General features: G+C 44.8%; 2 protein-coding genes across 5 annotated transcripts in view; one reads left to right on the top strand and one right to left on the bottom strand.

Annotated features, from left to right (window-relative positions):
- Positions 1-4,191, bottom strand: part of pear1 (platelet endothelial aggregation receptor 1) — a 56,903-nt gene extending 52,712 nt beyond the window's left edge. Inside the window, exon 1 of the mRNA XM_086217869.1 lies at positions 3,994-4,191. The gene's annotated coding sequence lies outside the window, so the exon portion shown is untranslated. The remainder of the gene's footprint in view (positions 1-3,993) is intronic.
- Positions 4,192-7,875: 3,684 nt separating this feature from the next.
- Positions 7,876-12,321, top strand: gpatch4 (G patch domain containing 4). Of its 4 annotated transcripts, none has more exons than XR_015118517.1 (9): positions 7,876-7,932; positions 8,986-9,064; positions 9,137-9,210; positions 9,282-9,374; positions 9,724-9,840; positions 10,129-10,262; positions 10,461-10,511; positions 10,679-12,080; positions 12,170-12,321. XR_015118517.1 is itself a non-coding variant. In XM_086217870.1 (8 exons), exons 1-8 carry the CDS (start codon positions 7,930-7,932, stop codon positions 11,415-11,417), a joined length of 1,290 nt encoding a protein of 429 aa, XP_086073996.1. In that variant the 5' UTR covers positions 7,876-7,929; the 3' UTR covers positions 11,418-12,321. The 4 variants fall into 4 exon arrangements, 2 of the variants coding, with proteins under 2 accessions (XP_086073996.1, XP_086073997.1); XR_015118518.1 differs by having other exon boundaries at positions 12,173-12,321; XM_086217870.1 differs by having other exon boundaries at positions 10,679-12,321.
- Positions 12,322-14,368: the final 2,047 nt, after the last annotated feature.

Raw genomic sequence — 14,368 nt, forward strand, 5'->3', positions numbered from 1 at the left:
TGGTGCGAAGCCACAAGACATAAACTTGTCAAGAAAAGTTGTAGCTTTTGAGAGACAACATGCAGGCAGTCTGAGTGCCCTGCAGGAGGGTCCAATAAATTTTAAAAATGTCCAGGCGCTGGTGGATCCAATTACAATTAATGACTTTTACCTCAGTTCTAAATTTTCGACCTCGTCTCTTTGTGTCTCTGCTCTGTGTCATCTCCAACCAAAACAGATCCTAGAGCTCGCCCGACTCCTCTCCTGCACAAACAGATGGTAAGTCACCCCGGTCCTCAGCTGTCACACAGAAGTTTGTGACCACTGGACAAGAAAGTGGGTCACTATTATAAAAGTGATAGCTGCAGTCTGGAGGAGGAGGAGGACATTTTCAAGGAGGAGAGAGCTACTTTCCACTCTTGAGGATCTCATATGAGGACAAGATACTTCAGGGAGACATGCGGTGATGAACTCATTAAAGCACTATGGCGTCACATATAAAAATGTCTCAACACTTTCAGAAGAGGACAAATGAACTCAGTCTGAGAGTCTTCCTGGGGATTTTTTAGCTGCCAAAGCAGATGCAAGGTTAGGAGTCCAACCAGGTGGCTGAGATTTGCTCTGATAGTTAATCATATCTTGCCTTCCACGCAGATGTTTTTGTGTTGGACTGTGCCAGCGTCTCCTTAATCGATAAAGCTTCATTCACGAGTCGCAGAGCAGAAGTGGAAAAAGTGTGAGTTTATAGGGGGATTTTACCGCTCCATCAAGGAGATTGTTTCCAAAACAGTATACTCATATGTACAGCAACTTATCATTTTATGGCTCTAAACCTCCAGAGGATCCAGGCTGTAAAAATGTCAGTCAATTATCAAGTAGTGACCACCTGGCGAAGATGTGCAGTGCTTAGTAATATTCAATTTGTAAATTGTCCAGGCAGGTTTTCTTTTGCTCCCTCAAAGTGGAACACAAAGATCTGCATCATCTCAGAAAAATTAACCATGAAATCAGTCCAAATGTGGACACGAACCCGTGCACCAAAGCACAAACTCAAGGTGTTTTAGGGTCATTTCATTCTGCTCAGTGTATCTGGGCCCTAGAATCAAGCGTATTATCATCAGTGTCACACAACACAAGCGTGGAGAAAACACCGACCAACCTTTCATTTCTGCACAGGAGAAAAACACCACATCTCCATCTGCCTCATTCCTCACTGGCAGGACATGAAAGTTGACTCACATTATCGATGCAGGATGTTGGACATATGGGCCAAAGCCACCTCGCCGCCACGTTTCATCAGCTTGAGTCACAGAATTTGGATTAAGTTGGAGCAACTTAATGAAAATCAAACACAGCAGTGTACAGGAAGAGAAGGAGGAGGAGAGGAAACAGCAGATCTCTTCCTAGCAACTTCCTCTGCAGTGGATCGATAAAGACCAGCTTTTCTGACTGGAGTGGTTTTCAAAGGCGAGACGCAGGACAAACTCAGGCAGCCACGTGACAGTGACTCCAACATTCACTCCGTCCACATTGACTGACAAGAAATGACATGTCAATATTGTCCCGGAAAGCAGGAGGCTTGAATATTCATCACAAAACAATAAGCACACCTGACTAAAGGGGGAACATTTGAAATGTTCATATGAACACATGAGTTCTTCCACAGCGTAGAACTTTGTAGGCCTCAATTTAGCCTTGCAGTGATACGCCACCCAAGAAGTTTCCTTTACCTGTCAAGCACTCACAGACAGATGTCTTGAGCTCACAAATACTTGTTTCCCTCCTGCCTTACTTCTTTGAGGCTCCAGAATGCAGAGGGAACCAGCCACGTGTACTTAGCCTGACGCTAATCGCGACTGACGGCTATCGAGAGCTACAGCAACAAAACAAGAGCAAGACCGCACAAAAGCGTCAGTGTCCAGACTCTCAGGTGCATCATCCGGTATAATCAACATCTTTTTTATTCAGCCTTCATGCCAGTCATCCACAAATACTTTGATTTGAGCTAAAAAAAGATAACAACAGCAACAATCATAATCCTTTGGGTTCATATTAGCGCTAAACTAGACGTGTTTTTGTTTGTTGGATTAAAATCTTCATTTTCTCTTGATGTGTGTGTTATTTGGCCAGTTGTTTAACTACATGCAGGGCTTGATGGGAGAAATGTAAGATCTGAACTTTTCTCCCCTGGTGGCAGCCATGTTAGATTATTGACGTTGACAAAATCCTTGACGTCTCTCAAATGTCTTGATGGATTTTGTGCGCGACGACATATTAGACATATTATTGTTTCACTGGCTAACAGGGAGGCTCAGCTGGATGATAGCATGAAGACGAGCGGGCTTCAGCTGGCAGGGACAGCTCAGGCGCTACTAAGCTCAGCTATGGTGTGAGGGCTATACATGCTAACACCATGTAGTGGGATCAGCTGTCAGCCTTCTCCCATGCAGTTTCCAGTTTCCTGTTTGGGCTTAGAATGAAAAGGCAGGCGCTCTCTCTGAGTCTAAGCCAGAGCTGAAACTTTTCACTGAAGACCTGTCTCTGTCAGGCTCATCTTGAGCCATCCCACAGTGTGACCCTGCCATACAGACCTAAAGAGCCGGGGTCTCCAATGATGCACTGGGCTCCTCTCCCCTCTCCCCTCCCTCTTTATCTGTATTCCTGTCAATGCACGTCACAAACATCCTTCATTGCTGCAACTGCAGGTGTTCCTGCCTCTGGAGCTGCAGAGCCTGGATCTGTGATTCCAGCCTCCATGATCCTCCTCAACATCTCATATAGCGCCCCCCCCCCCCCCGCCCACACTCCCCCACGTATAGTGTGTGTCGCTTTATATTGGTATTATTTAAACTGAAGTGAAGACCATTGCCGTTTTAAATCTTTGTGTAGTTTATGTGTTGCAGTGTGGTTTTGTGTGTTCGCTTTGTTTTGTCTCTGCTTTTCTTGTAAACGTCCTGCGGACTGTTGATGCCAGACGTGTTTTCAAGAGAGACACAAAGAATTGATCAAGAATCCCAACAGAAATTCAGCCAGACAGGAAAAACACAGCAAGTGTATATGTGGTGACACATTTACACATTTTCACTTTTTTTGCTTCACTCTCCAATAAGTTCCAAGTCTTGACAAGTGTTCTTGACTGATAACGATGGACAAGCAGTTAAAGGTTCGTGATGGAAGTTTATTCCTGCAGCTAATAAGGCGTTAAAAAAAAAACAACAAAAAAAAACGTGCGTTGGCAACTGACAAAAAAGGAATAAAGGAAGAGAATCGTGATGATTCAGAATGTCAGACGATACATTAAGAGGGGCAAATGTTTTTGCTTTAACTTCGCTTCAAGATGATGAACAGTATAGTTGATCTTAATCTCCAATATATCACACAGATAACCACTGAAGAGTTTGCATGCAAACAATGAGATCATACACACTCACACACACACACACACACACACACACACACATCAGTTTGACCTGCCACCGTCTATACATTGCTTGGCCAATCAAAATCAACAATAATGAGAAATCTCGATGATAAGACACAGATTTGCATTTGAATCCTGCTGCAAATTCGTCTGATATTGTAGTTTTGCGCTTAAAGGATACAGCAAATACTTTGTAAGATTTTTTCTTGCGCTTATATTTTCCCTAAATGTGCAGTACTTTTCTTACTTGAAGCTGAGTACTTTTCCTCACCACAACTCCTATTTACCATCCAGTAACTCATCATACAGGACTGTCCTCTTTTCGAGACTTTTATGTGAAGAATGACCGTCGTTGGAGTTTGTGATGGTTTGCGTCATGCAGCTGAGGTTACATTCAAACTCCCTGGTAGGATCTACTTGTTTTCTTCGCGATAACTCAGTTTACGGTCTCTCTTCTTCTCTACGGCGCTGTTTTCCCACAGCAGCGCTTTCCCATTCAGCAAGTGTCACTAACGCGGATTAAGATGCATCTGTCAGCTCCGCTAAACAATCATTTCCCTCTGAACAAAAGTTCCAGGATCATTTGCACTCACCTTGCCGGCCAAGAACTCCCGGATTATCCGTCGCCCCCGAGACCAGCGGTTACCGCAAATGTCCGAGCGGCAAGTTGAGGGAACGCGTTTGTTTCAAGGGTTCACACACTTGAAGAATCTTAAAGCGGTTAATACATTTGGACGAGTGAGAAGGGAGACAGAGGAAGAGTCCTGTCGCATCCAGCAGGGGAGGGTCCTGGAGAAAGTGGAAAAACTGTCACAGCCACTGGCGGAGGAGGAGGAGGGGGGAGGAAGAGGGGGAGGAGGGTGGAGAGAAAGCAGGGATGGCGCAGAGAGAAGGTCGGGGGGTTTGAGAGGTTTGTTTTTGTCAGTAGCGTGGGCGTGTGTGTGTGTGTGTGTGTGTGTGTGTGTGTGTGTGTGTGTGTGTGTGTGTGTGTGTGTTGCGTAAATGATCCAATGGGATCAATCGCACCTGATGGAATCCAGGGAAACTTTTGTCTGAGTCTAGCAGGTGGAAAGAAATACCTGATTTAATATAAAGATAGATAGATAGATAGACAGATAGATAGATAGATAGATAAATAGATAGATAGATAGATAGATAGACAGATAGATAGATAGAAAGATAGATAAATAGATAGATAGATAGATAGATAGATAGACAGATAGATAGACAGATAGATAGATAGACGGATAGATAGATAGAAAGATAGATAGACAGATAGATAGATAGACGGATAGATAGATAGATAGATAGATAGATAGATAGATAGATGGATAGATAGATAGATAGATAGACAGATAGATAGATAGACAGATAGATAGACGGATAGATAGATAGATAGATAGATAGATAGATAGATAGATAGATAGATAGAAAGATAGATAGACAGATAGATAGATAGACAGATAGATAGATAGACGGATAGATAGATGGATAGATAGATAGATAGATAGTTAGATAGACAGACAGACAGACAGACAGATAGATAGATAAACAGACAGATAGATAGATAGTTAGATAGATAGATAGATGGATAGATAGATAGATAGATGGCTAGATAGACAGACAGATAGATAGATAGACAGACAGACAGACAGATAGATAGACAGACAGACAGACAGATAGATAGATAGACAGATAGATAGATAGATAGATAGATAGATAGACAGACAGATAAATAGATAGATAGATAGATGGCTAGATAGACAGACAGATAGATAGATAGACAGACAGACAGACAGATAGATAGACAGACAGATAGATAGACAGACAGATAGATAGATAGACAGACAGACAGACAGATAGATAGACAGACAGATAGATAGACAGACAGATAGATAGATAGATACATAGGAAATTTGGAAAGTTCTCATAGGAAAACACATCATTTTGCGATCTGTTGTCTCAATACAGACATGATGAACAGACTTTAATCTTATTTTTTGAACACGTAAACATTTACTAACATCCGTAAACTCCTGAAGTTGAAACGCAGTGCCATCCATCTTTTCTGCAAGGCAGCAAATATTAATAAAACAAACAAAAAAACAGTCACCATGGAAGCTGAGAATGGCCATAATTATATTTTAGATAAGCTCGGCCTAACTGTGCTACTTTTCTCATGTTAATTTGTTCATCTATATTTTTATCAGGTGTCAACAAAAAGCCCTATTTCTCAAGAAAAAGACTTTTGTTTTATTGGGATTAAGGCATCAAGAAAAGGAGTTACAAGGAGTTACGCAGCCGTTCCTGGCTTCCTTTCAAGAGGACAAGCAGTCGATTCACATCCTACAAACACGGCCTCCTAAAACAACAGTGACACCAAGCAAAAAGTGCTGCACAACATAAATTGGCAAACTAATTATTTTACAAAGAAACAGCAAGGTGAAACCAAATCATTGTCACGAAACTACACGGAGGAGGTGAGCCAGATCACACTGTCGTTAATATCCATCCAATTTCAATGTATTCTGTCTTTTAAAAAAAAAAATCAGTATAAACCTTCTTTTTTTTCAATAATAAGCTGGAAAATTGCAGATTTTGTTGTTCCCATTAGGCTTGAACAGCGTTTGTGCGTGCGGTCACTGATGTGGATGATAAGGTTTGGCTCTCGGTCGCTGTTCCAGTTCATCCAGGGTTCTTGATTGGGTTTCATTATGGACCTGGCTTTGAGCGCGGGGGTTATTATCATGTTGAAACAGCAAGGCTCCTTCCTCGTAGCAGCTGCAGCTCGAAGCCCCCTGCTGTCTGAAATATCATGTAAGGGTTTCTTTAATTTGACTTAAGAGCCAAATCCTAAAGCGTGAAATGAAAACTTCCCAGAGGTGTGTGTGTGTGTGTGTGTGTGTGTGTGTGTGTGTGTGTGTGTGTGTGTGTGTGTGTGTATGTGTGTGTGTGTGTGTGTGTGTGTGTGTGTGTGTATGTGTGTAAGGGTGTCTCCATACTTTTGGCTACAGTTCTGTTCCGTCTCTTGGTCTCAACCCGTCCTCCTCTCACCGTCTACTTTCCTGACAGCTGTGTAATGCCCTCCTCTGAGAGGTAACTGAGATAACTGTCAGTCTGTTTTTTGAGGCAACAGTCGGACAGCTTCCTCCAAGCAGTAGGCCGACCACCAAAACCGTCCTGTTGAGGACTGGTGTACCCCCCCCCCCCCCCCCGAGTGCTGACACAGACAGATGTCTCGTGGATGGAGACCTGGTGCTGCACACATCCTCGTTGCAAGGAAACCAGGAGGACAGGGGAATAAAATCATTTCCTGTGGTAGGTAGGGGCCCAGCAGGAACCCAAAGCTGAATGAGGACACTTGGGGGGGGGGGGGGGGGGTGACATCAGTTGTTCATCAGTTGTGCTGATGTTCAGAGGACCTAAAGAAATAACGGCATGTGACCGACACGTCTCAGAAATTTAAGATGGTTCTGTTTTTTTTTTAGTTTTGGTTTATTTTCATTTTGAATCTTCGATTGATTTCTCTGATTTGTTTATGTCGGGTCAGAATTTGATGAGCAGGACGGACGGCTGCGTTCAAGACTTCTTCGTCTTCCTGCAGCTGCAGAGCCGCACTGCTGCTGTTGGTGATGTTTTTGTCTTATTGCATATTCAATATATTGTAGACTCTGCAAAGAGCATGATACACGGGCATCCATGGCACCTTTCACAATCACTTGAGCTCTGTTTCGTGTCAAACACTGCCATCTAGTGACATCATTGAAAAACATCCTTTCTCTGTGACCCTGATCAGCTGGTGAGACAGTTTTTCCCTCTTCCACTCTGAGAAGTGTTTTTCTTCATGTCACTTCTCTTGAATGCTTGGCTCTCACTGCACAGTGTGTTTATATGGAAGGTTTACACAGCTGTTTTTGTATTTGTCTGCTAAAACTGGAAACTTTCTGTGTGCTCAGGTTGTGGAGACGTGTAACTCCGAGCAGGATTAGTGACATCGCAAATAGTTTGGAGTTTATCTCAGGCTAATATGCAACTGCTACAAATGTTCAGTGGAAAACTGTACTGAAGGCTCCAAATGAACTTTTCAACCACACAGGAGCCGCATTGCATCCAGCAGTCACACTTTTCAAACGTCAAGAACATCCAGTGGAGGGGAAGGAAAACGTTTAAGATGAAAAGCGTAGACTCTGGTGAAAGGTCAAAGGGCACAGAGCAGAAAAAAAAAATAGTCCACACACTGACAAACTCACAACTACGGGCATCAACATTTCAATAAAGAAATACAGAAGTAAAACACAGCATTTAAAATATATACTTGTTTGTCTGTATTTAAGATAGCGGCTTAATAATGAATGAAGGAATTAAGTAATGTATTATCATCACTGCAATAGGAGTTGAACACGTCTTTATCGTCTTTAATTACACTCCAGTCCAGATGGCGGCGGTATTGCGACTATAAGCTTATTTGTCAACTGCTAAAAAAAAAGAGTAGACGAAGAAGAAGTCATGTCAGCCTTCAGCTACAGCACATGGTTAGCGACTGTTTTAAGCTTTGGACTGTTTTTTTTTTCTCTCCAGTCTAGCAGTTTATGAAATAACTTCTGGATGAAAGGAGGCCTTGAGAGGTTTGAGTTTTGAATTGTTTTGTTTTTGTATCGTTTTACCTGCGAGAGACGGAATAAAAACTGACAATTGCACTGGTTTGTTGGCCTTCATGTTAGCCATTAGCACCAATTCAGAGCTTTTAACGTAAACCAAACAGTTCAGTCAATGAAAAATATTTTGATTGACGGCGAGACAGAAAAACCAGATGGATGCGAACTCAGGGAGTTGTTGAATAAAAGTCGTGAAAACGGCGTTGAACTCCCCGCTTACGTGTTACTCTGGGGAAGCTGTGTGCAGGCAATCTGTTGACTGGTTGATTATCTCATCTGAAATGAATCTAACAGACCTCATTAGTCAATCTTCTCAGGATAATCTGACAACTATCTGCTGATGAAACACTTTTTGTTGTTGTTTTGTTTTGGTTGCCAAACCTGCAGGGTCTCTGTTTCTCTTTATATCACATCTTTGTTAACCTGTCAGGTTCTTTGGGAATTCATGATAGAATCATACTTACATTTAGACGTTTGATTTGTTGCTCCTGTGATTCCAAAGTGTTTACACAGCAATAAATTGGGAGTAATTCAATTCTGATTCCTAGTAAACGTCCAGAAATTCAGTGCCTAATGACGGGTTGCAGGCTGTACGTGCACGTTAGCCAAACTCCAGACGGAGATGGGGGCCAGGTTTGAAAAAGGAGCTTGGCATTTTGAGTTGGTGAAATATAGAATTTGTTTTGCCTTTAAATTAGCAGGGTCTTCCTGGCTCCGTTTAGGTGACCACAGTCGTAGCTCAGAGGTAATCAGACTTTGGTGTGCACCAACTTGACCAGCTACCGTTGAGCGTGTCAGGTCTCCTGTGCCGGTTTTAACGGTCAGACATTGAAAATAAGCAGCTTTGTTTTGCAAGGGGAACAGAAAAATGGGGGGAAGTTGTCCACTCAGGATTTGGTGATGATAATCTCCAAACTGTCTGTTTTACAGATGGCAGAAGTCGTCCAAGAGAAGAGTCGGGGCTTGAAGTTTGCAGAGCAGCAACTGAAGCGTCACGGGTGGGAACACGGTGAGAGTAATGACGGCGATTTAGTCTGACCTCTGGACCGGAGGGTTCTTACTCAGTCCTCTGTGCCCTCAGGTAAAGGACTGGGGCGAGATGAGAACGGCATATCTGAAGCTATCAAGGTCAAAGTGAAGTGTGACAAAGGAGGGGTGAGTGTGTGAGGTCACCATCCAAGTCTGTGCAGACGCTTGTTGTTGACTTGTTCTCTGGGTTCTGGCAGGTTGGTCACAAGGAAGGAGAGCAGTTCACCTTCCACTGGTGGGATCACGTCTTCAATAAGGCCTCGTCCAGCCTGCAGGTGGAGTCAGACCAGGTCGGTGTGGCCACACCCCCACTCACCAGCCTTCAACACGCCGTCATGACCAGTGTAGCGGTCGTTTTTGTCTTCTGGCTGCTTATTTCACAAGTGGAAGGTCGTTTGAAAAGCTCAGACTTCTGACATAGAAAATAAAAAGCAGTAACAACGATCTGCCCGACATTAATAGTTTTTTTTCCTCTCAGGGCTCATATTTCATCCCTCCTTCATATTTTCTGTAAATCTGCCTGCTAGTTTTTGTGTAGTCCTGCAGACACATCAGTTTCTGATTGGTTCTTCTCTCTTCTAAATTAATGGAATCGATCATTTTAGCTCAAGCGTTTCCTGGTTTTTCACTTTGATCCAGAATGGGATTTCGTTGAAGAAGACGGTGGAGGAAGGTGAAGGAGATGGAACCATCTCCAACAAGAAGCCCCGCAAGGCCTCGCTTGCTCAAGCCAAACTTTATGGATGTTTTGTCAAGGTAATCTTGTTGTTGTTGTTGTTGTTGTTGTTGCGGGAACATTTAATAAGTGCAGTTTAAATTTAGAAAACGGTCATGTTTCTTGGTTGAGTGTCTGCTTGAATTCAATCACTCATTCTTTTCAACAGAAACTGAAGTTTCATCCACAAAATCACTCACGTTCCAGAAATCTTTGTGTAGAAAATGTAAAAATCCACTGTCACGTGTTCTTATTCTTTACGTCATCTGTTGTGATGATGAGTTTCGATTTAGCAGCACGAGTGGTTGATGTGCTTGTTCCTCCTCCAGTCAGCTACGCTGCTGTGTGGTCAAGAGCAGCCGGAGCTGAAGTCCTCGGATGCTGGTGACGACAGCGGCGGCGGCGGCGGCGGCAGCTCAGATGAGGAGGACGACCAGAGACTGGATCTGTCCAGCAGCACAAAGTAAGAACTCCGCCTCATGTAGCCAAGAAGTCCTGAACATTTGCATACTTGTAAATTTGGCTCACTTAAGGTCGACCGAGAGATGAATATTGATTTAATATAAAACCTGAGTGCCATATTGACTTGGAGGTGTTCTGAGCCGTGTACTCTGCAGATATTTTTGCAGCACATTTAAAGTTCTTTGTCAAAACTGGGCAGGCTGTCTGACGCTGACCTGATGAAGGCTTGTGGAGGACGCACCGCTCACAAGTACGTTGATCCTTATGAAACAAATCTACATCATGTCACAGATCTCTGACGAATTGTTGCTAAGAAACCATCTCAACAGCTGAAAGAGAATATTTCAGAATAAAACTAAGAGAACCGGGTGTTAATTTTTAGTTCTTTTTTTTTTTTCTTCTCTCTTTTGTCTTTAGAGGAGCCAGGCACGGTTTGACCATGAGTGCTAAGTTAGCCAGGCTGGAGCAGCAGGAAGCAGAGTTCATGGCAAAGTATGGCAAGAAGAACCACGCACCAAGAGATTCGGTGTCTGCTCAGACCTCCCAGTCACATGACCACGAGGACACCGCCATGAATCCGCAACGCAAAAAGACCAAAAAGAAGAAAGCCTCTGAGGGCATTAAAGAAGTGAACAGTGTTGCCGTGTCCGAAATCCCTGAAGTAGAAGTCACACCCAAAAAGAAGAAAAAGAAAGTCCGCGAGGAAATAAGTGTCGATGCAGTTGCTGCTGAAGTGTCGTGTGTAGAACACGGAGTGGTGGACCATAATCCAAAAATTACCAAGAAACGTAAGAAGAAAAACAAGCGGAATGGAGAGGAGAGCTCTCCTTTGCCCGATGGAGAGAGCGAATGTCCCGAGACTACCGATGAGCTGCAGACTGACACTAAAGTGAAAAAGAAGAAAAAGAAATCCCACAGACACCTCGGTGAAGCGGCGGAGGAGAGCGGTGGTCCCGAGGCCAGTGGCTCAAAGCCGCTCCAGGACTCTGTTTCCAAAATCTCGAAGAGGAAGTCTGCAGTCGTCACAGGGGTGGACTGTCCAGCAGAGCAGGAAAGGAAAAAGTATAAAAGGGACAAAGTGTCAGTAGAGGACAATCATGATGGGGAGACGATCCCTCCAGAGAAAAAGAAGAAGAAGAAGAAATCCAAACAGTAGCTTGGGGTAGATTTATCCTTGCTGGCTGGGGAAGTGAGTCAGCTGGAATCTGCTCTGTTGATGTCCCTAAAACACAACATGGCGGCTGAGATAACTTCCAATCAACGTAGGTGTTTTCTTCTGATGGAAATGATTGACAGCAGGAAGCCAACAATGACACCCAGCTGTGCCTCCTCTGCCAGTAATGGTCACCGTGGACAGATTCTGTTCTCTTCAGTCTGTTTTCTGACTGCTGTACTGAAGGTGAATGAAAATATGACGCATACAGTGGGAGTGGAGGTGTAGTGTCAGCGCTGCACGAGCCGATAAGAAATGTCAATGTACACAATATTCCATGGCAAACAGCTGCTGTCCTTGGTTCTCTAAAAGTTTCGATAATTTGTCAGCTCGAACAGAAACTCTGAAAGTGGCATTAGAGCATACAGAAGCATTGGTGCAGGGCCGTTTTAATGATTTACGAAACCAAAAAGCAGTAACAAAATGTACTTTTACCAAAATAAAGAGATTGCTGCAATTATGTGCTGTACTCCTCAAAAATGAGTGCTGTCTTATTGAAGTGTGTTACACACGTCCTCACAGGCTGGCATCTCCATTCATCTTGCAGAACTTCTTAATCTGACAGAAACACATCTCCAGCGTGTCTCAGCGCCGTCTCCAAACCAAGTCAGTCAAATAATTCAAGGTGGAAGCGGTTATTACGTTCATTTAAAGTGTCCTGTATAAACATTTTTAATGTCTTTTTTTTTTTTTAGCAGAAGAAGAAGCAAGACTATGGAATTTTAAGAATTCATTGTTTCTGAATCAAGTGGGTACACAGTGGCATCATGAATTTGTAAATTCTGTCTTGGATTAATAATTATTTTTAATAAAAGTTTGTCCAAGCTGTAAACTACCCAGAAGGGAACTCACTGGGCCTCGTTCATGAGGGTTTCAGCCCTGAACTCTGACTGAGAGGAAGAAACGCCTGATGGCTATTTGTTTCTCCTTGTTCCTGAAACGTGTCTTTTACCTGTTTAAATTCTGCTGGGGACATTGTATAAAATGTTGTTTGTTTTTTTGTTAAGTCGAGTAATTAATGACAATCCCTATCAAAAAAAGAGAAAAATAAGTAACATTTGGAATTAAAATATATTAAATGTAGCTCTCTTTCTTATTCCACCAGCCTAATACTAATATCAGATATTGATTTTGGAATCCCTGGGTCACCTGACACAGAAAAATAGTGCATTCAAATATAAAATATAAACTAAAAGCAGCAGTAAACTGCAATAAACACTTAAAACTTCGTCTTCGTCGTCCTCCGCTTCATCCGGTGGGTCCGGGTCGCGGGGGCAGCAGTCTCAGCAAGGAAGCCCAGACTGCCCTCTCCCCAGCCACTTCAACCAGCTCTTCTGGGAGGATCCCGAGGCGTTCCCAGGCCAGCCGAGAGATATAATCCATCCACCGTGTCCTGGGTCGGCCTCGAGGCCTCCTCCCAGTTGGACATGGCTGGAAAACCTCCAGAGGGAGGCGCCCAGGAGGCATCCTCACCAGATGCCCGAACCACCTCAACTGGCTCCTCTCGACATGGAGGAGCAGCGGTTCTACTCTGAGTCCCTCCCGAATGACTGAGCTTCTCACCCTATCTCTAAGGGAGAGCCCAGCCACCCTGCGGAGGAAACTCATTTCGGCCGCTTGTATTCGCGATCTCGTTCTTTTGGTCATTACCCAAAGCTCATGACCATAGGTGAGGATTGGAACGTAGATTGACCGGTAAATCAAGAGCCTCGCCTTTTGGCTAAGCTCCCTCTTCACCACAACAGACTGGTTTAGCAACCGCAAGACTGCGGATGCCGCCCCAATCCGCCTGTCAATCTCCCGCTCCATCTTACCCTCACTCGTGAACAAGACCCCGAGATACTTAAACTCCTCCACCTGAGGTAAGACCTCCCCCCCGACCCGGAGTGGGCAAACCACCCTTTTCCGGCTGAGGACCATGGCCTCAGACTTGGAGGTGCTGATTCTCATCCCAGCCGCTTCACATTCGGCTGCAAACTGTCCCAGCAAGAGCTGGAGGTCGTGGCCCGATGGCGCTAAGAGGACTACGTCATCCGCAAACAGCAAAGACGACATCCTCCCGCCACCAAACTCAACCCCCTCCACCACCCGGCTGCGCCTAGAAATTCTGTCCATAAAAGTTATGAACAGAACCGGTGACAAAGGGCAGCCTTGGCGGAGTCCAACCCTCACTGGGAACAAGTCCGACTTACTGCCGGCCACACGGACCAGACTCTCACTCCTCCGGTAGAATGACCGAATGGCCCTTTGTAAAGGGCCATACACCCCGTACTCCCGGAGTACCCCCCACAGTATGCTCCTGGGAACACGGTCGTAAGCCTTCTCCAAGTCCACAAAGCACATGTGGACTGGTTGGGCAAACTCCCATGCCCCCTCCAGCACCCTAGCGAGGGTGAAGAGCTGATCCATGGTTCCACGGCCAGGACGAAAACCACACTGCTCCTCCTCAATCTGAGGTTCGACTATCGCCCTGACCCTCCTCTCCAGTACCCTGGCGTAGACCTTACCAGGGAGGCTGAGAAGTGTGATCCCCCGATAGTTGGAACACACCCTCTGGTCCCCTTTCTTAAAGACGGGGACCACCACCCCGGTCTGCCACTCCAAAGGCACTTCCCCCGATGTCCACGCAGTGTTGCAGAGACGTGTCAGCCAAGACAGCCCCACTACATCCAGAGCCTTGAGATACCCAGGGCGGATCTCATCCACCCCCGGGGCTCTGCCACCGCGGAGTTGTTTAACTGCCTCGGCGACTTCTGCCCCCGGAGATTGACGACCCCCCCCCCAAGCACTCCCCAGACTCTGTCTCCTCCACGGAGTACGTGCTGGTGGGATTGAGGAGTTCCTCAAAGTATTCCTTCCACCGCCCAATTATCTCCCCAGTTGACGTCAGCAGC

Source organism: Aulostomus chinensis, chromosome 11 (assembly GCF_037954235.1).
Source record: "Aulostomus chinensis isolate RoL2024-O1b breed Wild chromosome 11, RoL_Achi_v1.0, whole genome shotgun sequence".
NCBI classification, from domain to species: Eukaryota; Metazoa; Chordata; class Actinopteri; order Syngnathiformes; family Aulostomidae; genus Aulostomus; species Aulostomus chinensis.